The sequence below is a fragment of the Clarias gariepinus genome, chromosome 25 (assembly GCF_024256425.1).
Source record: "Clarias gariepinus isolate MV-2021 ecotype Netherlands chromosome 25, CGAR_prim_01v2, whole genome shotgun sequence".
Taxonomy (NCBI): domain Eukaryota; kingdom Metazoa; phylum Chordata; class Actinopteri; order Siluriformes; family Clariidae; genus Clarias; species Clarias gariepinus.
This window is the reverse complement of record NC_071124.1, coordinates 9,940,551-9,961,524: the sequence shown is the minus strand read 5'-3', so window position 1 is coordinate 9,961,524 and position 20,974 is coordinate 9,940,551. Positions and strand designations below refer to the sequence as shown.

At 38.2% G+C, this 20,974-nt stretch overlaps 1 protein-coding gene across 1 annotated transcript; it reads left to right on the top strand.

Annotated features, from left to right (window-relative positions):
* The first annotated feature begins 818 nt into the window (after positions 1–818).
* cdyl (chromodomain protein, Y-like) lies at positions 819–20,192 on the top strand. Its single transcript, XM_053486553.1, has 7 exons — positions 819–1,071; positions 8,553–9,273; positions 11,774–12,045; positions 12,308–12,480; positions 16,067–16,277; positions 19,237–19,380; positions 19,709–20,192. The coding sequence occupies exons 1-7, from the start codon at positions 1,045–1,047 to the stop codon at positions 19,862–19,864; spliced, it is 1,704 nt and encodes a 567-aa protein (XP_053342528.1). The 5' UTR covers positions 819–1,044; the 3' UTR covers positions 19,865–20,192.
* The last annotated feature ends 782 nt before the right edge of the window (positions 20,193–20,974 follow it).

Genomic DNA, 20,974 nt, shown 5'->3' with positions numbered 1-20,974 from the left:
CATTGCTTGTATATGTTCCGAAGATATAGAATGTATTTTCAATGAAGACGTTCGATCTTTTTTGGTTTTTTTTTTTTTTTTTTAAAAAGGGCCAAGTTTAAGGAATTGTTTAGTGTCATAATTTATTCTGCTGTTTTATGTGAAGCTTTTAAATTCACCATTGATGTTACTCATTTTGTAATTATATCTGTCAGAAATTGGACATAATTGATTACATCTAATACATAATTGATGTTGGCATAATTGAAAACCATGTGGTCTTACGCATGGTGGCCATTTTGTGAATAGTTAAGATTTTTCCTCTGAATTGTCATTGCTGTTACCGTCATTGGTGTTACCAGGATGAAAAGTAAAATAAAAAAAATAAAAATAAAAAACATTAAGCTCTACTTTTTGTGAATTAGTACATTTATTAAAAAGTTATTGCTATTAAAGGAGTTCTACAAGTGAAGGAATAAATACATTTCAGGAGATTTTTATGACCTAAATTCCACCATTTCTGTAGAATAACCCAATCGCATAATTAACTAAATGCAACATGGTTAGATATCTCTTGTCATTATATTATTCTTTGTGAATAAAATGCTTTAATTACACATTGTCTCCAGAACAGAAAACTTTGTAGACATAAATAATTACTAAAAATAATTCCAGATACAAGTTAACTCAACCCTAATACGTTTAGAATGTAAGGACTAACACGCACATTAATGTAATAATATATTTGTGTTTTACATTTTAAAAAGGATTACTATTGAGCAAGGCGCTAGTTGACCAAACGTAGGAACGTCATGACCACGTGACCTCTCCACTTTGACTTCGATTTGCGTTGTGTCGTACAACACTGCTTCCGAAGTTTAGAAACACTATTTTAATTGAATTCGTCACCACAGGTCTGGGTCAAAATTTTTCTTATGGTATTTAGCGAGAAGACGCGTTAAGTCAGTGCTGCGGAAAAAGTTGAAGAAGCAGGCCAGAAGCAGAGCTGAACTGGAGGAAGGCTTCCAGTCGGATTACTCCAGCAGCATCGAGCGTTACCAGGCCATGATGGCCACAGAGGAGCTGTATGAGGTATGTCCTGTTGAAATAACAGCGACTGTGCTCTGCCACTGATGCACTGCGAGTCTTTGGCGTTATCGCTGTTAAAGCTAAAGTTTGGTACTGAGTTGTTTAACTAATGTTAGCTATAAGACAGAGGCGCAGATCCTACAGTTTATGGGTGGGTTGCTAGCCGTGGCTAGTTGTTTTGTAGCTCCTACACGTTGCTTCCTGAGTACCTGCGTTATTTATTATCATTATTGTATTGGGATGGAGATGTACCTGTCATTAAGGGTGCACTTAATTTTTATTTAAAAAACAAAGAAACAACAACAAGAAAATCACGTTACATTTTTCCATGTGAGAATGTCTCGGAATCAGGAAGATCGCGTTATAGTTATAGAACTTAACCTGCACGGTTTCCCCGGTGACCGAAGATACTTCTTTACTTCCCTCTTTATTTTCTTGTTTTTTTGTTTTATCAGGATAGACCTCCTGCTGCTTGCTCTCTCATCATCATGTATAGAATATCAACATCTTATATAATAATACAAGTGGTTAATAATATCCGAATAAACTTTAATTTCTCCAGTCTGTTGAGATGTGTTGGTGATATATTGTGTACAGGACTGGGTCTTCCTGCAAACTCACTATGCCATTTAAATTCAATTCTTTATACATATACGTGGTTTGTTTTTAAATAATGCACAGTAATTTATTCTTTAAAAAAATTATTTTTAAGGTCCTCATTAGGGCTGTTAAATTAAATTTCTAAAAACATCTACGGGAGTGTGTCAAATTATCCACACTCCGGCTGAAGGGCTTATTTTTAATTAACCCAAACTTTAGAAAAGACGAATGCATAATTTTTCTAAAATAATCTCTTTGCCTTACATCTGTCGACAAGCTTTTGTATTTATAAAAAAAATTTAATTACTGTGAGCCACGAATGCACCACTGTGTTCACTTCTTCATCAGAAGTGAATCTTCGTTCTCGTAGGGCTTCTTTCAGGTGACCAAACAGGTAAAAAATTATGATTGAGCAAGCCAGGTACACCCTTGGACAACAAAAAACAAATCACTGTATGCTGCTGCCCTTTTGTGCAACCACAGGTAGTGCATTTTGCTCGCACTGCAGTTACAAACTAACCGATGTAACACCATCACACCTGCACAGCAGTGACTGGGGAGACAGTAGCCTTGAACGTAAGGCACCCATATGATTGTGCGGCCAACTGAATTTTTTATATATCCGGAATGTGGATAACTTTTTACTCACCCTCATAGCTTATTGACGCTACTGCTGCTTGACATAGTTAAAAAGCACTCATTATTTATTGCCTCATCTTTTTTAACACATTTTTATAAAAGTAACTGTGTGATATTAGGTAACATATAATTAGTAAAGTTCTCAAGTATTTATTTATTTATTTATTTATTTATCTATTTTTACTATTTGTCTTCTGACCTTGTATAATCATTAGTATTTGGAAAGTTACACAATATTTGTGATTTTTGCCTTTTAAGACTATTCTGTTTCATGGCCTTAAGAAGCTCCTGGGTTGCTTTAGCATGTTTAGGTCCTTTTCCATCTGTATTTTGACCTTGTAGAATTTGCCTGAATTTAAGCAGAATCTACAGCTCTAAAACTTCAGAATCTGTCCTGCTAATCCTGTGAGCCACACCAGTGCTCCTAGTCCATTGGCAGCCGTACATGGTCATGCCATAACACCGCCTGCATCATGTTTGACAGATGATGTTGTATGTATCATGGATCATGAGCTCTACCTTTCCTTCTCTGTATTTCTTTCTTCTTATTATTCTCGAATAAGTTGACCTTGTGTTTGTCTGTCCAAACAACCTTTGTTTCAGAATTGTCCAGGCATTTTTCTTTTTCGATTGATTTATTTAGGTATTTTGCATTTAGACTGAGACACATGTTTAGGAATCAGATTTTAATTTGATTACTAACCAAAAACTGAAATCAACACCAATCCTTTAACAACAGACCTCTTTTAACTTTAACTAAAATAACTAAGAGGCAGGCCATGAACTGGCCATGAAACTGCCATGGACTGTGTTTAAAAAAAAAAAAAAAAAAAAAAAAAAAATCCTAAACAGTTATTTGCAGGGTTTTATGTCTTAAACCAAAGATGAAAGTCTATTCTCAATCACAGATTGATTGCTTCATTAATGAGGCCATTCTGTTGGTGACCAAATACTTACAGACTTACATGTTACTGTAATATAATTACTTTTCTTGATAACACAGTAATGTTGTTGTTGGACTTTTAGCTGGGACCGGCACTGCGTCCAGTGACTGGGGAGTTTGAGCACTGGGTGGGAATCAAACTCGGGCCTTCCACATGGCAGGCGAAACACCTACCACTGAGCCACCTTAAATGCATGTGAAAGTGAATTAAAATACATTTAAAAATCACGTTTTGCGCGGCATAAGTTAACGAGCTGACCGGAGAGCTTTGTAGTTTTACATTTGATGTTGTAATGGGTTCCATTTTTTTTTGCACAGACACGAGGCGAGGTCTAACGGGAAGGGATCATATCATTTAGATCAAACGGGGAAGGCGAGGGTTAAACGAGTGAGGAAGGAAAAAATGGCAGGATTTTTAACATGCAGAAATCCCAGGATCCTTTAACATTAATTATTTCCAGCTGGCCAGAACTGGGAGCCTTGCCCCTTTTGTGCACCTGCAAAGGGGGGGGGGGGGGGGCACCTAGGGATCCTACAGAGTGAGCGAGCACTGACACTGTGACGGATGTTTTCAAAGTAACTTAAAAGTAATGTTATTAGTAATCTGATTACTTTTTACATGTAATAATCAATAATATAATCAATTTACAATTTTAAAGTAGTAATTAATAAATTAATATTTTGTTTTAGGTTTAGTTTATTTATATAGCACATTTAAAACAGCCGTGAGACTGACCAAAGTGCTGTACATCCACATTATAAAAAGGCTAGTAGATTACTTTTTTGAGTATCTTTTCCCAACACTGTTGAGTGATTTGTATTGGATATTTTGTTGTAACACATCTAAAAATTATGCATGTGAAAACCATCTAAATATATGCTCTAAAAGTGATATTTATTTATTAAAATAAATTCCTTTGCTTTTCAGTGGAAAACAGTCTTAAGTTATGTATTAAGCACTTGTTTGACTACATAAGAGCTGTAATTTCAAAAAGATAATGTAGTAAGGATTTGGCGTGACAGTGGGACTTGATTTTCACACATTTTGTTGATAAGAAGATCTGCATGGCACCTTTGCTCACATTTGGTCATTCAGACAGAATTCCAGGTATTCAGCTGCTTCATTGTGTTCTTGTAAGTAGTTCCCTGGCATTCTGCAGTCAAAGAAGGCATGGCATTTAACACAACAGTACCGGTGTCTAGCATGACGTATGCCACATGCGTTGAAAATGCCACACATACCTTTGTTTTAAAAGCAGGGTGCTCGAGTGCTTTTGCTAGCATTTACATCACTCACCAAACACACCAAACCTGTGGTGACTTTATAACACAGAAGGCAGGATTTGGTGGTGCTATTAATGCTAGCACCAATAATTATATATGCTAATTAACACTTTGAATCACTTAAATAATTTTTATTTTCTAAGAATGTGTAACTCGCACTTCTGATCAGTCTCAGCTGATCTTTTAGCTCATTGTTCTTAATGCACCATGCCTTTAGCACTATTCAGGTGTGACCGATACATCTGTTGTTAAACCTTTAAGTCTTTTTGTTTTATATATTACTGCACAGTGAAATTCTTTCTTCGCATATCCCAGCGTAACTATGGTCAGAGTGCAGCGTCAGACATGATACAGCGCCCCTGGAGCTGATGGGGTTAAGGGCTTCCCTCAAGGGCCCAACAATGGCAACCTGGTTGAGCTCGAGCTTGAACCGCCAACCTCCCGATCAGTAACTCCGTGTTGTATCCCTCTGAGCTACTGCTTTCCCTTATCACACTGTTGGGTAATAATATATCTGCCAAAACATTAGAGCAGCAGTATGTCAACAGCAGTATGTCAACTGCACAATCCATCTGTTCTGTAATCTATTTGGTTCTAGTTTGTATGTAGGAATCTCTAACTATGTTAGATGGTGTTTATCCATTTGTGGCATATTCTGTTTGTGAATACGGAGTACTGACACCAGTGCCTCACAACTGCTCAGTATATAGAACAAAACTCTGCGGAGTAAAATTAGCCCTTCTGAAGTACATTTTTACACGCTTAATCCACCTAATCTTCTTTTAAGTAAAACAATATTTTGTTACATGCCAACAATATATTGGTTCCAACTCACAGAAGAGCGTAAACAGAAGCGTTTGGATATCTGCAAACAGAGTTTGTACCCAGTGAACGGAGATGCTCAGGGGCCAGTACTGAAACATTATGATGAAAAGTGCTCAACAGTTAACAGTGCTGGTTGGAGTGAGATGTTTCTTAAACAGCTGAAGCCTAAACTTAAGATTAAACGCAAAGGTCTGGTGTCCAAAGGCATTTTAATCTTGCTCGATTCCGACTTTCACTTGTTTGGTCGCCTGAAAGCAGCCCTACAAGGATGAAGCTTAAATTCTGATGATTAAGTAAAAAATGCAGTGCATTCATAGCTCACAGGTTAAAGCTAAACATTTTTGAAGGAGGGAATACAAAAGCTTGTTGACAAAGTATATTGAAAAGCAAGGAGATTATGTCCACAAATTATTTGTCTTTTTTAAAAGGTAATTGAAATAAATTTTACATCCAGAGTATGGATAATTTTTTTTACTCACCCTTTTATTTTTAGACAAAAGGAATCATTCTACAAAAATAGAAGATTCTAAGTAGAAGAGCATGTTATCAGACTGATATCCGATGCTACATACTTTTTGTCATGGATTCCAAAAAACCTGCAATTCACAAGTCAACACAAAAACTATAGACTTCATCATTCTGTAATTAAAAAAACTCTGAATTAAAACTTTATTTTGCCATTAGCTGTGATGTTGCTGAACAAAGACGAGTTCAAACCCTACAGAAATGCATGCATCGGGAATTCACTTGGTCTGTAATTAAAATGTGAAGTTTTTATTTTTGTGTCTGGCACAAAGATGTTAGTGGTGGATAATTTGGGTACTGTCGGTTGGGGAGTGGGGCTTCCCTCGATCTGAATTTCTGTCTGGCACATATTATGGATGCTTCAGATTGAGATCTGTGGAATTAAGCAACAAACATTGCTAAGCCCCATACACGGCAGACCGCAAGTCCCTGGATGTTCTGATACTGTTCAACTGGGACCAGCTTTAACTATTTTTAGCAATTTGTGCCACTTTGGCTTTTCTGTGGGATCTGACCAGAAGTAGCCTTTGCTCCCCACAGACATAGATGAGCCTTGGGTATCCATGATCCTGTCCCCAGTTAACTGTGTATGTACTGTATACAGGTCCTTTTTAAAAAATTAGCATATTGTGATAAAGTTCATTATTTTCTGTAATGTACTGATAAACATTAGACTTTCATATATTTTAGATTCATTACACACAAGTGAAGTAGTTCAAGCCTTTTATTGTTTTAATATTGATGATTTTGGCATACAGCTCATGATATGCTAATTTTTTGAGATAGGAATTTTGGGTTATCATGAAAAGGTTCTCTAAACGAGCTATTAACCTAATCATCTGAATCAACTAATTAACTCTAAACACCTGCAAAAGATTCCTGAGGCTTTTAAAAACTCCCAGCCTGGTTTATTACTTAAAACCGCAATCATGGGTAAGACTGCCGACCTGACTGCTGTTCAGAAGGCCATCATTGACACCCTCAAGCAAGAGGGTAAGACACAGAAAGAAATTTCTGAACGAATAGGCTGTTCCCAGAGTGCTGTATTAAGGCACCGCAGTGGGAAGTCTGTGGGAAAGAAAAAGTGTGGCAGAAAACGCTGCACAACGAGAAGAGGTGACCAGACCCTGAGAAAGATTGTGGAGAAGGACCGATTCCAGACCTTGGGGGACCTGCGGAAGCAGTGGACTGAGTCTGGAGTAGAAACATCCAGAGCCACTGTGTACAGGCATGTGCAGGAAATGGGCAACAGTGCCGCATTCCCCAGGTCAAGCCACTTTTGAACCAGAAACAGCGACAGAAGAGCCTGACCTGGGCAGCACTGGACTGTTGCTTGGTGGTCCAAAGTACTTTTTTCGCATGAAAGCAAATTTTGCATGTCATTCGTAAATCAAGGTGCCAGAGTCTGGAGGAAGACTGGGGAGAGGGAAATGCCAAAATGCCTGAAGTCCAGTGTCATGTACCCACAGTCAGTGATGGTCTGGGGTGCCATGTCAGCTGCTGGTGTTGGTCCCCTGTGTTTTATCAAGGGCAGGGTCAATGCAGCTAGCTATCAGGAGATTTTGGAGCACTTTATGCTTCTATCTGCTGAAAAGCTTTATGGAGATGAAGATTTCATTTTTCAGCACGACCTGGCACCTGCTCACGGTGCCAAAACCACTGGTAAATGGTTTACTGACCATGGTATTACTGTGCTCAATTGGCCTGCCAACTTTCCTGACCTGAACCCCATAGAGAATCTGTGGGATATTGTGAAGAGAAAGTTAAGAGACGCAAGACCCAACACTCTGGATGAGCTTAAGGCCGCTATCGAAGCATCCTGGGCCTCCATAACACCTCAGCAGTGCCACAGGCTGATTGCCTCCATGCCACACCACATTGAAGCAGTCATTTCTGCAAAAGGATTCCCGACCAAGTATTGAGTGCATAACTGAACATAATTATTTGAAGGTTGACTTTTTTTGTATTAAAAACACTTTTTTTTTTATTGGTCGGATGAAATATGATAATTTTTTGAGATAGGAATTTTGGGTTTTCATGAGCTGTATGCCAAAATCATCAATATTAAAACAATTAAAAGGCTTGAACTACTTCAGCTGTGTGTAATGAATCTGAAATATATGAAAGTCTTATGTTTATCAGTACATTACAAAAAATTATGAACTTAATCACAATATGCTAATTTTTTGGGACCTGTATGTATAAGTAGCAGTAATAGAAAGAATTGAGTGTTATTCTTTTTTGTTTCATATTGTAGTGAGATTTTCTCCCTTAACTGTTTAGCCATATTCCTTTTACAACTTCAGTGGTTGCCAACTATCATTACAGTCATTGTTTTTGATGTACAGAGTGAGTAGCTCAGCCGAGATAACATTCAATTTCAGTGGCAGCAGCAGCATCACCCAGGTCCTATCTCCCTGCTAAATCAGTCTATTGTTAATTCAGAGACAATGATTACGTTAAATTGTTAATTTAGAGGCAGTAATTTAATTTACTGATGATTCTAAATTTTTATTATCCAATTATTAACAGTGGTAAAGAACATTTTGGAAGGGCAATCACTTCCTTCCTGCATCCTTTCATATTTTTCTTTTGTTTTCTCCTGCCCTGACATTTTTATCCACAGATTAAAATGCATTTTACATTTTTGCTTTTTCATCCTCTTTAGGTTGAGAGAATTGTTGGTAAACGTAAAAACAAGAAAGGCAAAATGGAGTATTTGGTTCGCTGGAGGGGTTATACTTTTGAAGGAGACACTTGGGAGCCTGAAGCTAATCTAACCAGCTGCATAGAGTTTATAAATGAGTTTAATCGTCAACACAGTGAGAGGTCGGGAGATGCCCCCTGTGTGCGTTCTACACGCAGGTCTCCAGGCACGGCTGTGGGTAACAGCTCCATCAGCAATGCTCGCAAGCAGATGAACAGGCCTCAGCCCCAAAACAGTAGTGCTGCATCTGCTCTGAGCAAGCCTTCCACCAGTGTTAAGAAACAACCGCAGTCACCACAGAATGCACTGGAAAACAAAAACATGGATGCTAAAGCAGACACACAACAGCAGCCTTTTTTATCCACACCTCCTGCCAGCACTTTACGTTGTAGTATGGACCTGGCAAAGTCTGGGATCAAAATCTTAGTGCCAAAAAGCCCGATGAACAGTCGAGCTGACTCTGAGCAGTCTCCCAGTGAGGCAGCCCACAGTCTGGAACAAGGCGGAGAGGAACCTGACTCTGTGCCCCCTGAGGTGGCCGTGCAGGAGAAATCTGCTGGGCATGTCCTTGTGCCTGGACAGGAGCGTGCACGCATGGGCACACGGCCCAGGACTCAGGCAGCTCTGCCACCGCCTCAAGTTCCTATCACACCTGCTGCTGTCCGCACACTGAACGGGAAAGGTATGTTATATTGCCTGTGAACCATATACTTGTCTGTATTCATCTTTTGTTTTTGTTGAGATTTACAGGGTAGTATAGAAATCATACCTGTCACTTACCTGGTGAAAGAACTGGTGAAAGTGCCCACCACTGTGTTTTCTGGAGAACTTTTGACTCTCCATTATAAAGCTATGATCGAAACAGATCTGCCTGCTGGTTACAAGGATTCATCCTCATCTATGATTTGTTGGAATCTTTACTATAAGTGAAATTGTGGGGCAATCAGTGGCCCTTTCTCAGCTAGAGACAAAGTGGATGAAGTCTGAAGTAAACACAGGTGGGAGAGTTGTTCTCAGAGTTTGCTGATCAGGATGAAAGCTAAATTTTCCTCTCTGAAACTCGTCAAATCCACAAACGTTCCACCAAGAGAGGAGAGAACTGATCATGTTTTTACATGGTTAATATTTACCTGTTAAATGACTTATCAGAGATTTAATTAACTTAAAAAAATGATTCTGATTGGCTCAGATTGGGTCAGCTTCTTAAGGTGGATAGAAGCGCTTATATTCCAGTTGGGTTGATTATAAATGGAATATTTGGGTCCAGGTAATAATACGAAATGTGTTTGACCAATCTGTGTCGCTAATGTTTGAAAAGTATGTTTTAACTGAAGTTATCTATATTTATTAGTAAAAACATTTGACACAAAATGCCATTTTTGACCAAAATTTTTCCACATAAAAATGCAAGATTATACCATTGAGAGCATGCCAAACCAATTGCCAGTGATAAAACCCCAACCGTAAACGCCATGCTGGCAAAGCGGAAGCCTGAAAAAAAAGGTTTTGTACCAGATATGTCACACTCTGATTCCAAACAAGGAAGGGGGGGGGGGGGGTCTCTGTAATATATGCATTAGTGTTTCGCATTTTGTGCATGATTTAGTGCACCATTCCTAAGAATATAAGCAAGGAGCAAGAAGACAAGGGAGCAATTTTTGTTTTTCACCCAGTGCCAAAAGGAGTCACAATTTAAGTGAGGTTTATTGTCTGTTTTCTTCATATTTAACTTCAATTACATGTCTTTTCCAATGTCTTTTTCATTTGATTGTTTTAATATTTAAAAAATATGACTATGGTGTTGGAAATTGGCAATGATGGTAATATTTTTGGGTGGCTGGAATGGATTATCTGCTTTTACATTATTTCCCATGGGAATGTGCTGAGGCACCACTGTAGTTTACAATAAATTTAGTTGCCTATTAGATTTTATTGTAGTAGGAACTGTGAGCGCTCTGACATGTAGGTGTGAGGCGTAGTGAGTAATAGCTTAATGGCAAAAATCTCCTAAGGGAACATTTCACTCAACATTTCACAGCAAATCAGCTGCTAAAATCAGGGAAAGAGGGGAGGTGTCACGTAAGTGGGAAAGGATTCACACCTGGATAGTTTTTATTTCAAGTTTTATTTTTCCTCAGTGAACGTTTTTTGAATAAAATCACACAAATACATTTACCTTATGATCACATGCGTTCTCTCTTACTGTTGCATTTTTCAGCTCACAGCAACAGACACACACTAATTATCCACTTTCTCCTCAGGTGTTTGTCCTTATCTCACTCTCTGGGCTCTTCACACTTTACTTGACCATGATCTGTCATTTAACCACACCTTTCACCACAGGGTTTATCTGACTTTTCTTAACATTTTAACTTAACTCCCATAATTACCATCCACCATCTTAAAGCTTTAATTAATAGTTATATTTATGCACCAAACAACCATAATTGTTTGATTCAATAATTGCTAGATTAATAGATTATCAAAGCAGTTATTAGTTAGTTGCAGCCCTAATGTGAACTAGGCCTTAAGAGATTCTATTTTAGTCCTTAAGCAATATAGCTGGTCTGTGTATAAAATATAGTTTTTTTTTGTTTTTTTTTAAACCACCCACACCAACTTCTTTTTCAGGGACATTGGTGTTTTTTGCCCTAATTTAGACAGGTCCAATTCCCATGTGTTGTGTTGGGCTTACCCTTTCCTCTTCTGATGCACGTGAAGCTGCAGACAAACCATTAGGGAGTGTCACACACAAGGGGTGTAACACACTAGGATCACTGTCTCTATCATGTGCACAATCACTGTCTGATCTCCTTCGCTTGCTTGAGGTTACAGAAACACAAGATTGGGTAGCATCATCATAAATAATGTTGGAGTCCAGGTATGCACCGCCCCTGACTGCTCTCAAGGCTTCTGGCTACGGATAGCTGTAGCATAACCTGGGAATCAAACCCCTAACCTCTGGATAATAGTGGCAAGCACTTTACCCCTGTGCCACTGGATGGAGAGCCATCCATATCCATTTCTATATATGTCAAGTTGGCCAGATCTGTATATGTCTTTCGATCTTCAGGTCCATCTAACCATCCATCTCATATCTAATGTATGTTAACTGAATGAAATGTATGTTGAGTTACTTGGTGTGTTAATACAGACTGGCATTGATGTAATTTATGTCAAAGGTGCATCAACTCTTATGGAGGCATCGTCAGCCAGTGGGACAGCCAGTGTACAGAATGGCACAGCGGGAGTGGCAGCCGGCTCGGGTGTAACAAATACGATAGGCAAACGGAAGCTTGAGGAGCGCTCTGCCATCGACAAGCGCCTGCGCTTCAGCGTTCGTCAGACAGAGAGTGCTTATCGCTATAGAGACATTGTTGTGAAGAAGCAGGACGGCTTCACACACATTCTGTTTTCTACCAAGACGTCTGAGAACAATTCTTTAAATCCTGATGTGAGTGTAAACATGCTATAGAGCTGCATCAGACGTCTCACAGGGTGTCTGGAATTGTAATTATGTTCTTTTAGTTAAACTTCATAAGTGTTTAGGGTTTTTTTTCAGACAATTTGGAGAAGGCACAACATGTATCAAATGTATTAGATCTATTTAATGCAGTATGTTGTTCTTCCATCATATTACTACATTAAAGTTAAATGCATTTGTTACGTGTTTTTGTAGCAAGTGATGTAACACCTGTGACCCCTGAATGCTGCAGGTGATGAAGGAGGTTCAGAGCGCCATGGCCACAGCAGCAGCTGATGACAGCAAGTTGGTCTTACTGAGCGCAGTTGGAAGTGTGTTCTGTTTTGGCTTGGACTTCATTTACCTAATCAGAAGACTTACGGATGATCGAAAAAGAGAGAGCATCAAAATGGCGGAAACCATTAGGTAAAAATTACATTGACACGAAATGCAGAAACACAGAGTGGTTTGAATTGCGAGTCGTTTGTGTTCTGATTGACGCGTTACATTGACTCCAAAATTGGTTTTTAGATGATGTATTACATTTATAATGGGGATGCACTGGTCAATTAGCCAGTCACGGGAATTGCCTCGTTTTTAGTTGGCTGGTTTGAGTATCCGTGACCAATCAGCCTTGGACATTACTAAGTGTGTGCTGAATGCATTAGCTTCAGAGTGGTGTTACAGTTTATGGTATTTCATTTACATTAAAAAGTTGTGCAGGTTAAACCTCCGATCCGCCTTTTTCTGTCAACTTTGCAAGTGAATTGCGAGACCCGCACATTACAAATGCTAATTAGTCTCAAAACATGTTAGAAACATTAGCTGGCGCACTCTAAACTATAGCACTCTACATAATAGCATCCCTTGTGGCAGGAGTGAATTATTTGCCGAGATGCAGGCTGATTAGTAAAATGTCGCTTTTTTTTTTTTTTTTTTTTCATTTTAAGTTAAATGTTAAGCTCTTGCATTAGAAATTAGTTTGTGTTGTTGAAATGCTGCTCTTGGTTTAAAGTGAGGAAGTTGATATAAGGAGTGTGCTACATTTAATTGCTTATGTTCTTTTTAGTTGTGAAGCTATTGAATAAAGCAAAAGTATACATCTTTCCAGTTATAACAACTTTTTTTTTTTTTTAATTCGGTCTTAATTTTAACAAAATTGGAAGAAAGTAATATAGAATTCTTGATATTTATAAAATTGTGACAATATTAATCTAATTGGCACCTACTGTAGGTGTCGTGATATCATATCTGGTGGTGACTGGTGATTTCCTTCATTATTAATTAAATACGCTAAAATAAATCTAAAACAACTTACCAATGAGGCAGAATCTGAGCACATGGCTGTTAAGAGATAGACAGTGCTGCAGAACTCGATTTACACCTGTTGATCAATAGGTGTTTAAATTTGAGTGCTAAAATGAGAGGGTACGAAGTAGTGTGTTACATTACACATTTTAAATCTCAAATTGGCAAAAGAAAAGTCTGTAGGTCACTTTGCCTTGTACTATATTAAAACCACTACGATGACACATTTTTAGTGTGAAAACTACAGGTGACCCCTTTTTGGTTTGGTTTTTATTGCTAATTTGCATACCGTCAGAACTTTTTTGGCAACGGGGTTGTAAGTGAAAAGTAGAGACCGTAGGTCATTTTAGCAGGTAACAGCTGCCAGGCCAGAGCAATTGAGAGAGGGGGTTTGTGCTTTAATGCTCCAAGGTTTTCACAGGGGCTTAGATTTCATGCATTTCAGTGAAGGAATGGAGGAGTTGACTTACCTGGCTTTTCCTAATATTAACCTATTACAATACTGAGTGATGTAGATGCTTAGTGTTTGATTCTAGCAAATTTTTAGGTTTAAAAATATTTTTTTTGAGAAATAAATAATATTCTTAAATTAAAAATAGCAAGAACCTTGAGCCTGTCATGAACTTCTTGTCTAGTTCAACATCTAAAGCACTGTCACTGATGGTAACCCGAGCCAATGAAGAGGTCACGCTAAATACAAATTAAATGCCTGGTGAAATAAAAGCCATTCTCTTAAATGGAAGAGGATCCAAGGCACTTTACTTTCTCTTCAACTTTTTTTTTCTTTTGGACCCAGTTTCATTTAACTGCAGTCTGTCTGTGTGTGTGTGTGTGTGTGTGTGTGTGTGTGTGTGTGTGTGTATATACCTTTATTCGTCCCACAGCAGGGAAATTTCATAAATAATTTAGCAATTAATTAGTGACACTAACACGGTATCACTTGACTGAATGAGCCAGCTGATGATCATTTGTTTAATCAGGGTAACACTTTGTGTTAAGTTAAAAAAATAAAGAGCCTCTCCTCCCTGAACTACATAATCAGATGGATAGTCTTTTAATAACTTATAATAGGAATCCATTCTTGGAAGTAGAAATTAAGTGGTAGCTCAGAGGGCTAAGGCACTGAGTTACGGAAGAGTGGCGGTTTGATACCCAGCTCCACCATGTTGCTGTTGTTAGGCCCTTAAGCAAGGCCCTTAACCCTTCCTGCTCCAGGGGCGCTGTATCATGGCTGACCCTGCGCTCTAACCCTAGTTACGCTGGGATATGTGAAGAAAGAATTTTACTATGTAGTAATGTATATGTGACAAATAAAGGCTTGACTTAAAACCTAATTTTATCTAGAAATTAAAAACAAAGAGCCTTGTGGAAAGACTTTTATGATGCCTGTGGTCTATTTGACATGACCTCTTACTAATTCCAATTTGACACCTCTGATTAAGATATATTACTTTAATTCAGTTTTATACTTATATAGCACATTTTAACATTTTTCGTTGTTGCAAAGCAACTTTATAAAATCAAACATTTATGGAAATTAGTTTAAAAAGTGTAAGGAAATATGTATAAATCATAATTAACAGATTGTCCATGATGAGCAAGATGGGGGCGGCGGTGATGCAATAAGATGACAATAGGAAGAAATCTTGAGAGGAACCAGACTTAACAGGGAAGCCCTCCTCATTTGGATGATAACAGATAATAGGGATTGATTTGCGATATAACTGTGTTAGGAGGCTAAAAGTTTAGTATAATAAGGAATGTTTAAGTTAACATGAAGTCCACTTTCGTTACTGGAGACTCGGGTACAAAACTATTTATTATTACAGGATTTTCAGCAGCCTAAGAACATCATGTTTTCATTATTTTTTTTTTTATATTGTCCCGCAATTATTTCTTCCCTTTTGTTAACAAAAGAAACTTGCATGCTTAAATATGGTTTGAGCTAATTAAATATGGTCTTGTCTACCCATTCAGCAAGGACACAACAGTGTCGTAAGAAACAATGTTTGAAAATTCTGTTTGCTTTACTGCCAGATATATTTGACAAATGATCAAGAAAACCATATGTGGTTCTTTCCCAGATAGTGATTTATTTATTTATTAATTTTTTAAAGAAAGGCTGAAAGTCTTATCTAATGTGTCTATATGCTCTAGCAATACACTCTCAATTTATTGGAAGTTTAACCAGTTCCGATTCCTTTTTGCAAAAACCGAGCTTCATGGACACTTGCTAAAGTGACAGGACCCAAATAGCCTGCACAGTCTTCAACCCAACTGAACATGGGAGGCCTCCTTGTAGCACATCTGATCTCTTGTGGCTAAATAAAATCCAAAATCTAGTGGACTTCTTTCCAGAAGACCTAATATTAATGCCTGTGGGTTTGGAATGTGACGTTCAGTTGTCTGCATATGTTTAAAGTATTTATTATTATTTTTATTTTTTTTACATTGAGGCTAGATGAATATTGATGGAAATTGGTCCAAACCATATATCAGCATCATTACATTACCCTTAACATCTCTCCAGTTGCACTGTCGAATATCCTTTTTTCTGCCTTTTTTGTTACATATTTTGTCTATAAAGGGGAACAAAAGCATTGTCTAAACAATGTTATGTATATGATACTTTTACCTAAAATCTTCCTCAGGAGCCATTCTTTTTAGTATTACAGCTACTATTTTTTCACTTATCTCTTCTCAGGGCATTTGTGAACACATTTATCCAGTTTAAGAAACCAATCATTGCTGCTGTAAATGGACCTGCTGTTGGACTTGGAGCCTCCATCTTGCCTCTCTGTGATGTTATCTGGGCCAATGAGAAGGCCTGGTTTCAAACCCCTTATGCTATCTTTGGACAGACCCCAGATGCATGTTCCTCTGTAACATTCCCTCACATCATGGGAGTTGCATCAGTGAGTATCTATAAACATGTTCTAAAATGCAAGATTATGTTATTCATCCATGTTCCACTTTACTTACAGTAGTATACACACTGACCAGCCATAATATTGAATCGAACTGCCTAATATTGTGTAGGACCTTCTTGTGCCACCAAAACCGCTCTGAACCTTCAAGGCCTAAGAATGTGTGATGTGTTATTTGGCACCAGGACGTTAACAGCAGATATTTTAGGTTATCTATGTCACAAGTCTGTGCTTTCATGGATTTGACTTGTTTATGCAGCACATTCCACAGATACTTGATTAGATTGAGATATGGGGAATTTGGAAGCCACGTTAATGTCTTGAACTCCGTCATTTACCTCAAACCGTTCCTTAAAGTGGTCCTATTAGGCTTTTTCAAATATTATCTTTTATGCAGTGTCATGTAGCTGTATGTGAACATAAACTATTTGCACTATCTGTGACGCTGACAGTGCACGATAAATGGATTTTTTGTCTATTAAAAAAAGAGTCAGCTCACATTCGCCCAAACGAGTCGTTGGCAAATCAAATTTTTCTGTTACGGATCCATGTCACTCAGTAACATATTTGCATAATGTCCACCCACGTTCTACATCACGAACAACTTGCCCGCCATCTTACAATTAATGTTACCACACTCTTGTTAATGTGACCGAGCATTATGCCGCTTAAACACTTTGTAATATAAAAAAAACAATAAAAAAAAAACGAGAGCGCACAAAATCCTTTTTAACTGTTTATTCTCCACCATTCACCAAAACTGAACTCTAACACTCGCGAAGTCCGCAGGCCCATCTTGTACAGCAAGCTCCGAGGGGAAAAACACACACGCGAAGTGAGCGTGCTCCATGCCCTTATAGCAAAAATGCATCACACTCGCGAAGTCCGCATGCCCCATGCCCTTCTACGGTGCCCCGAGGGGGAAAAACACACAAGCGAAGTGCGCGTGCTCCTTGCATGAGTACTAATGGTGGACCAGCACTGGCGTTATTTGTTTGGACGAGAGAAGGAGAGATTGCTGTGGATCATTTTCTTTTTTTCAAGATTTTTTAACCGGATTGTCTTTGACTGGACATATTCCCCGGACTTCTCACACTCCGTCATCAGCCTCCCGGACCTTATTAACCCCGGTGAGACCGAACCATACTCGGATAACACACGGACTTTGGATATTTTCCACTCACTCGCGTTCATGCACACATACCGTTTATTATATATAGTTTGTAAATATTGTTTATAACTTTGTTTGGTTGTGGTGCACCTTTTTTGTTTACTTTATTTAGTTTTGTATAATACACGTTTGCTTTATCTACTTGTTTGTGTTTGTCCTTTTTGCTCACCGGCCTTTTAACGCAACACCGACACAGATAAAAGACCTCTCGGTTTTTGTAGCCACAGTTAATATAAAATTAGCTGGTCCTTACACGGTAAAACCGACGCCATGTTTTCTATCTATTGATGTGTTTCCAGAGCCGTCATTCAGTTAAAGTAATGGGCGTTTCATTTTCCGACACACGCTGTAGCGGTAGACCAATCATAAAGAACTGCGCCATCTGACCAATCACAGCAGTGAGGGCTCACGGAAAGGAGGGGTTTAGACAGACTGAATCTTCGAACTGCTTCACACGAGTCGTTTACGAATCATTTAGAAATGGGTTAAAATTAAATCTGTTTTTGGAAAAAAACTAAAGTGTTTTTTGACCTTGCATACATATAAACTTGTTTTAAGAGACTCATTAAGCAATATTAGCAACCTTTAAAATGGCACAATAGGGGCAATTTAAGAATTTTTTTTTACAGTGTGACAAGGCATTATCCAGCTGTGTTCATTAGTGAACACTGTACTTGGCCTGCAACAATGCTTGGATAGGTGTCAGAATGATATTACAGGAGCATAAATAGCCAATGTTTCTCAGCAGAACGTTGCCCAGGTCATCATACTGCCTCTTGACCATGTCTTCCAAAACATGTGCACTCAGAATAGTCTGGGTCCTGCTGCCCCATACACTGCAGTGTAAGCAATGGACACTGTTATTTCGATCAAAGCCAACATTAACCTTTAGCAATTTGTGGGATCAGACCAGAACGTCTGTATGGTCTGACGGCTGCATTTTTATTTTTAAAATGCATGTGAAAAGCATTTAAAGAACTTTTCTAATGAAATAAAAAGAAAAATTGTCCTAAATGAGTGCTGGCAAAACCAGAGATTGGTAAAACTTGAGGAAAGGATAAGGTTTCAAATATAGAGATGTACAAATCCCACCCAATGCCCCAACCCCAGCCATTGGATGCAGTGCCAGTCCCAAGCCCGGATAAAATGGGCGGGTTCCGTCACGAAAGACATCCGGCATAAAGTTATAGATCAAGTCATCAGATGGTGCACCGGGGCAACCCCCTGTGGGAGCGACTGAAAGACCAACTATAACAAATGAAGTACTGACAAAGAGAGTCTGAATGTTTTTAAATGTAAGATTTCACTTTGTTGTTTTGGGTTACTGTGTAGACTGGGGACAAAAGGTCAGTTTGAGCCATTTGTGGTCAGGATGATGAATGATCATGACAGTGATCAGTTAAACAATTGGTGGCATTAAAATGAAGTCAGCTGACTCCCCGAATGTATTAAATGATGAGTTAATCTCATCAATGCAATTTTTTTCTTCCATGATGACACAGCCATATTCAACTCAAATTGTGAAGGAGTGATTCTGCGATTCTAAGGAATTCTATTTACAAGTGAATTAAAATCACATTGCACACCGTAATCAAAGCTAAAATTGGTCTCATGAAACTTATTAACATTAAAAATTAAATGCCTAACCTACCTTTCAGTCTATCAAAACAGCTGCACATGAAACTAGACATTATAATAATGTTATTCTGTGTCATCACTTTATTTATTTTTTTATAAACACAGTTAAAGTTGAACAAACCACTTCTCTTTTTCCAGGCTAATGAGATGTTGCTGAGTGGGAGAAAGCTGACTGCCCAGGAGGCATGTGCCAAAGGCTTGGTGTCCCAGGTGCTCTGGCCAGGGACCTTCGCCCAGGAGGTCATGGCTCGCATTAGGGAGCTAGTCTTGTGTAATTCAGTTGTAAGTCATCCCCTTTTTTTTTTTTTTTTTTTGACATTCTGCATGCTATCTGGTTCATATCTTTCATTTTGTGCATTCCATTAGTCATGCATAACTGACATTAAGATGCACTTTCTCTGTTCAGTTTTTACTTTAGAGTTTAAAAAAATGTTTGTTTTTTTATGTTTTTCATAACCCAGAAGGAAATGTACTTTAAGCTTTGTATCTTTTTAAATAATTATGAATACCTTTCCCAGTACATCTACATCCATAAGTCATGTTTTTTTCCTTTTGTATTTTATTTCACTTCATTTGCATGATGCTGCTCTCCACCACGTCAACCCTGGAGGTTCTGCGAGAGTCTAAAGCACTGGTGCGGAACATTAACCGAGGCTCTCTGGAGCAGGCTAACGAGCGGGAGTGCGAGGCACTAAAGAGGGTCTGGGGCTCCCCACAGGGCATGGACTCCATACTGAAATACCTGCAGAAGATGAACGACTTCTGAGTAAATAAAGGACAAAGAAACAAATTCACTCACCGTTACACAGTGGACATCGGTCGCAAGTGCCTGGAATGACAGGAGTATTGAATATGGAATTCTGGCTTAAATCTCAGTATTGACCATGTTTGTTTTTGCCTGTCAAAATATGAGATTTCATCTGTAAATATTGCAGAATACTTTTTTATACATACACACAGCAACTTCTCTGATGACACTGATACCTAACGTGTGCCGAATTATCCCGACAGGCCTCCCGGTTCAGGTACTCTGGACGCTGATGATTCCCCCCATTTATTTTCTTTCTTTTTCATTTTCTACTCATCACCCCCCCCCCCCCCCTCTTTTTTTTTTTTTAAAAAGACACTTTAGGAAAACAATAGTTTTTGCTTTCTTTTTCCTGCTGGATGTGAGAAAATATTTACGTTTTTAGTAGGGCCGTGCTTTCTTATCTTGTTTACGATTATCTGAGCGTCAGTACGAAGTTTCCAGCAATGTGAGAATCTGCTAGTCAACAGTGTTAAACTTCCAACTATAAAATTAGTTTAAAAATTATTTATGCTTTATAAACTGTATTAAGTATTTATTGAACAATTGAATAATGCTTTCTAGTGTTTTCCCTTTCAGCTGGTTCATTGTAAATCTAATCTCCATGTGGTGTATTATGTTAAAAATCACTTTTATTTCTCATGACTGGTAATATTCATCTAGCGTATTGTAGATTTTTCTACTATAAAACACTTCACTGATTTTACTTTGTCCAAAATCTTTACTAAACAGGTGTAAACTGTGTTTAGTTTACATATGGTCCAAGTCAAAACAATATAGTTAATATTAACAATTATTGTCCTGTCAGTTAGCAATTCAACCCATTTTCTGACTGGAGTGTGCGTGTGTGTACAAGAGGTTCCTGAACGGCACTACTTGATGATGAACCATGCTGTTGGTTGGTTCGGTGTATATACAGAGACAAATCAAAGAATTCCAGCTACTCAACTGTTTAAAATGATGTTTGTATGTAATTAAAAATGGAACTTACTAAAATTCCTCACCAAATAGATTAAGCCATGGGAAATAATCTTGGGACAAAAAAAACAAAAACATATGCCTAAATTA

What these genes read in the sequence shown, in the direction of transcription:
- cdyl (XM_053486553.1), top strand. Translation starts at nt 1,045, where the DNA reads ATGATGGCCACAGAGGAGCTGTATGAG. An exon ending in CCACAGAGGAGCTGTATGAG is followed by an intron (nt 1,072 to 8,552) that starts GTATGTCCTGTT and finishes CATCCTCTTTAG; the next exon opens with GTTGAGAGAATTGTTGGTAA. An exon ending in CCGCACACTGAACGGGAAAG is followed by an intron (nt 9,274 to 11,773) that starts GTATGTTATATT and finishes TTTATGTCAAAG; the next exon opens with GTGCATCAACTCTTATGGAG.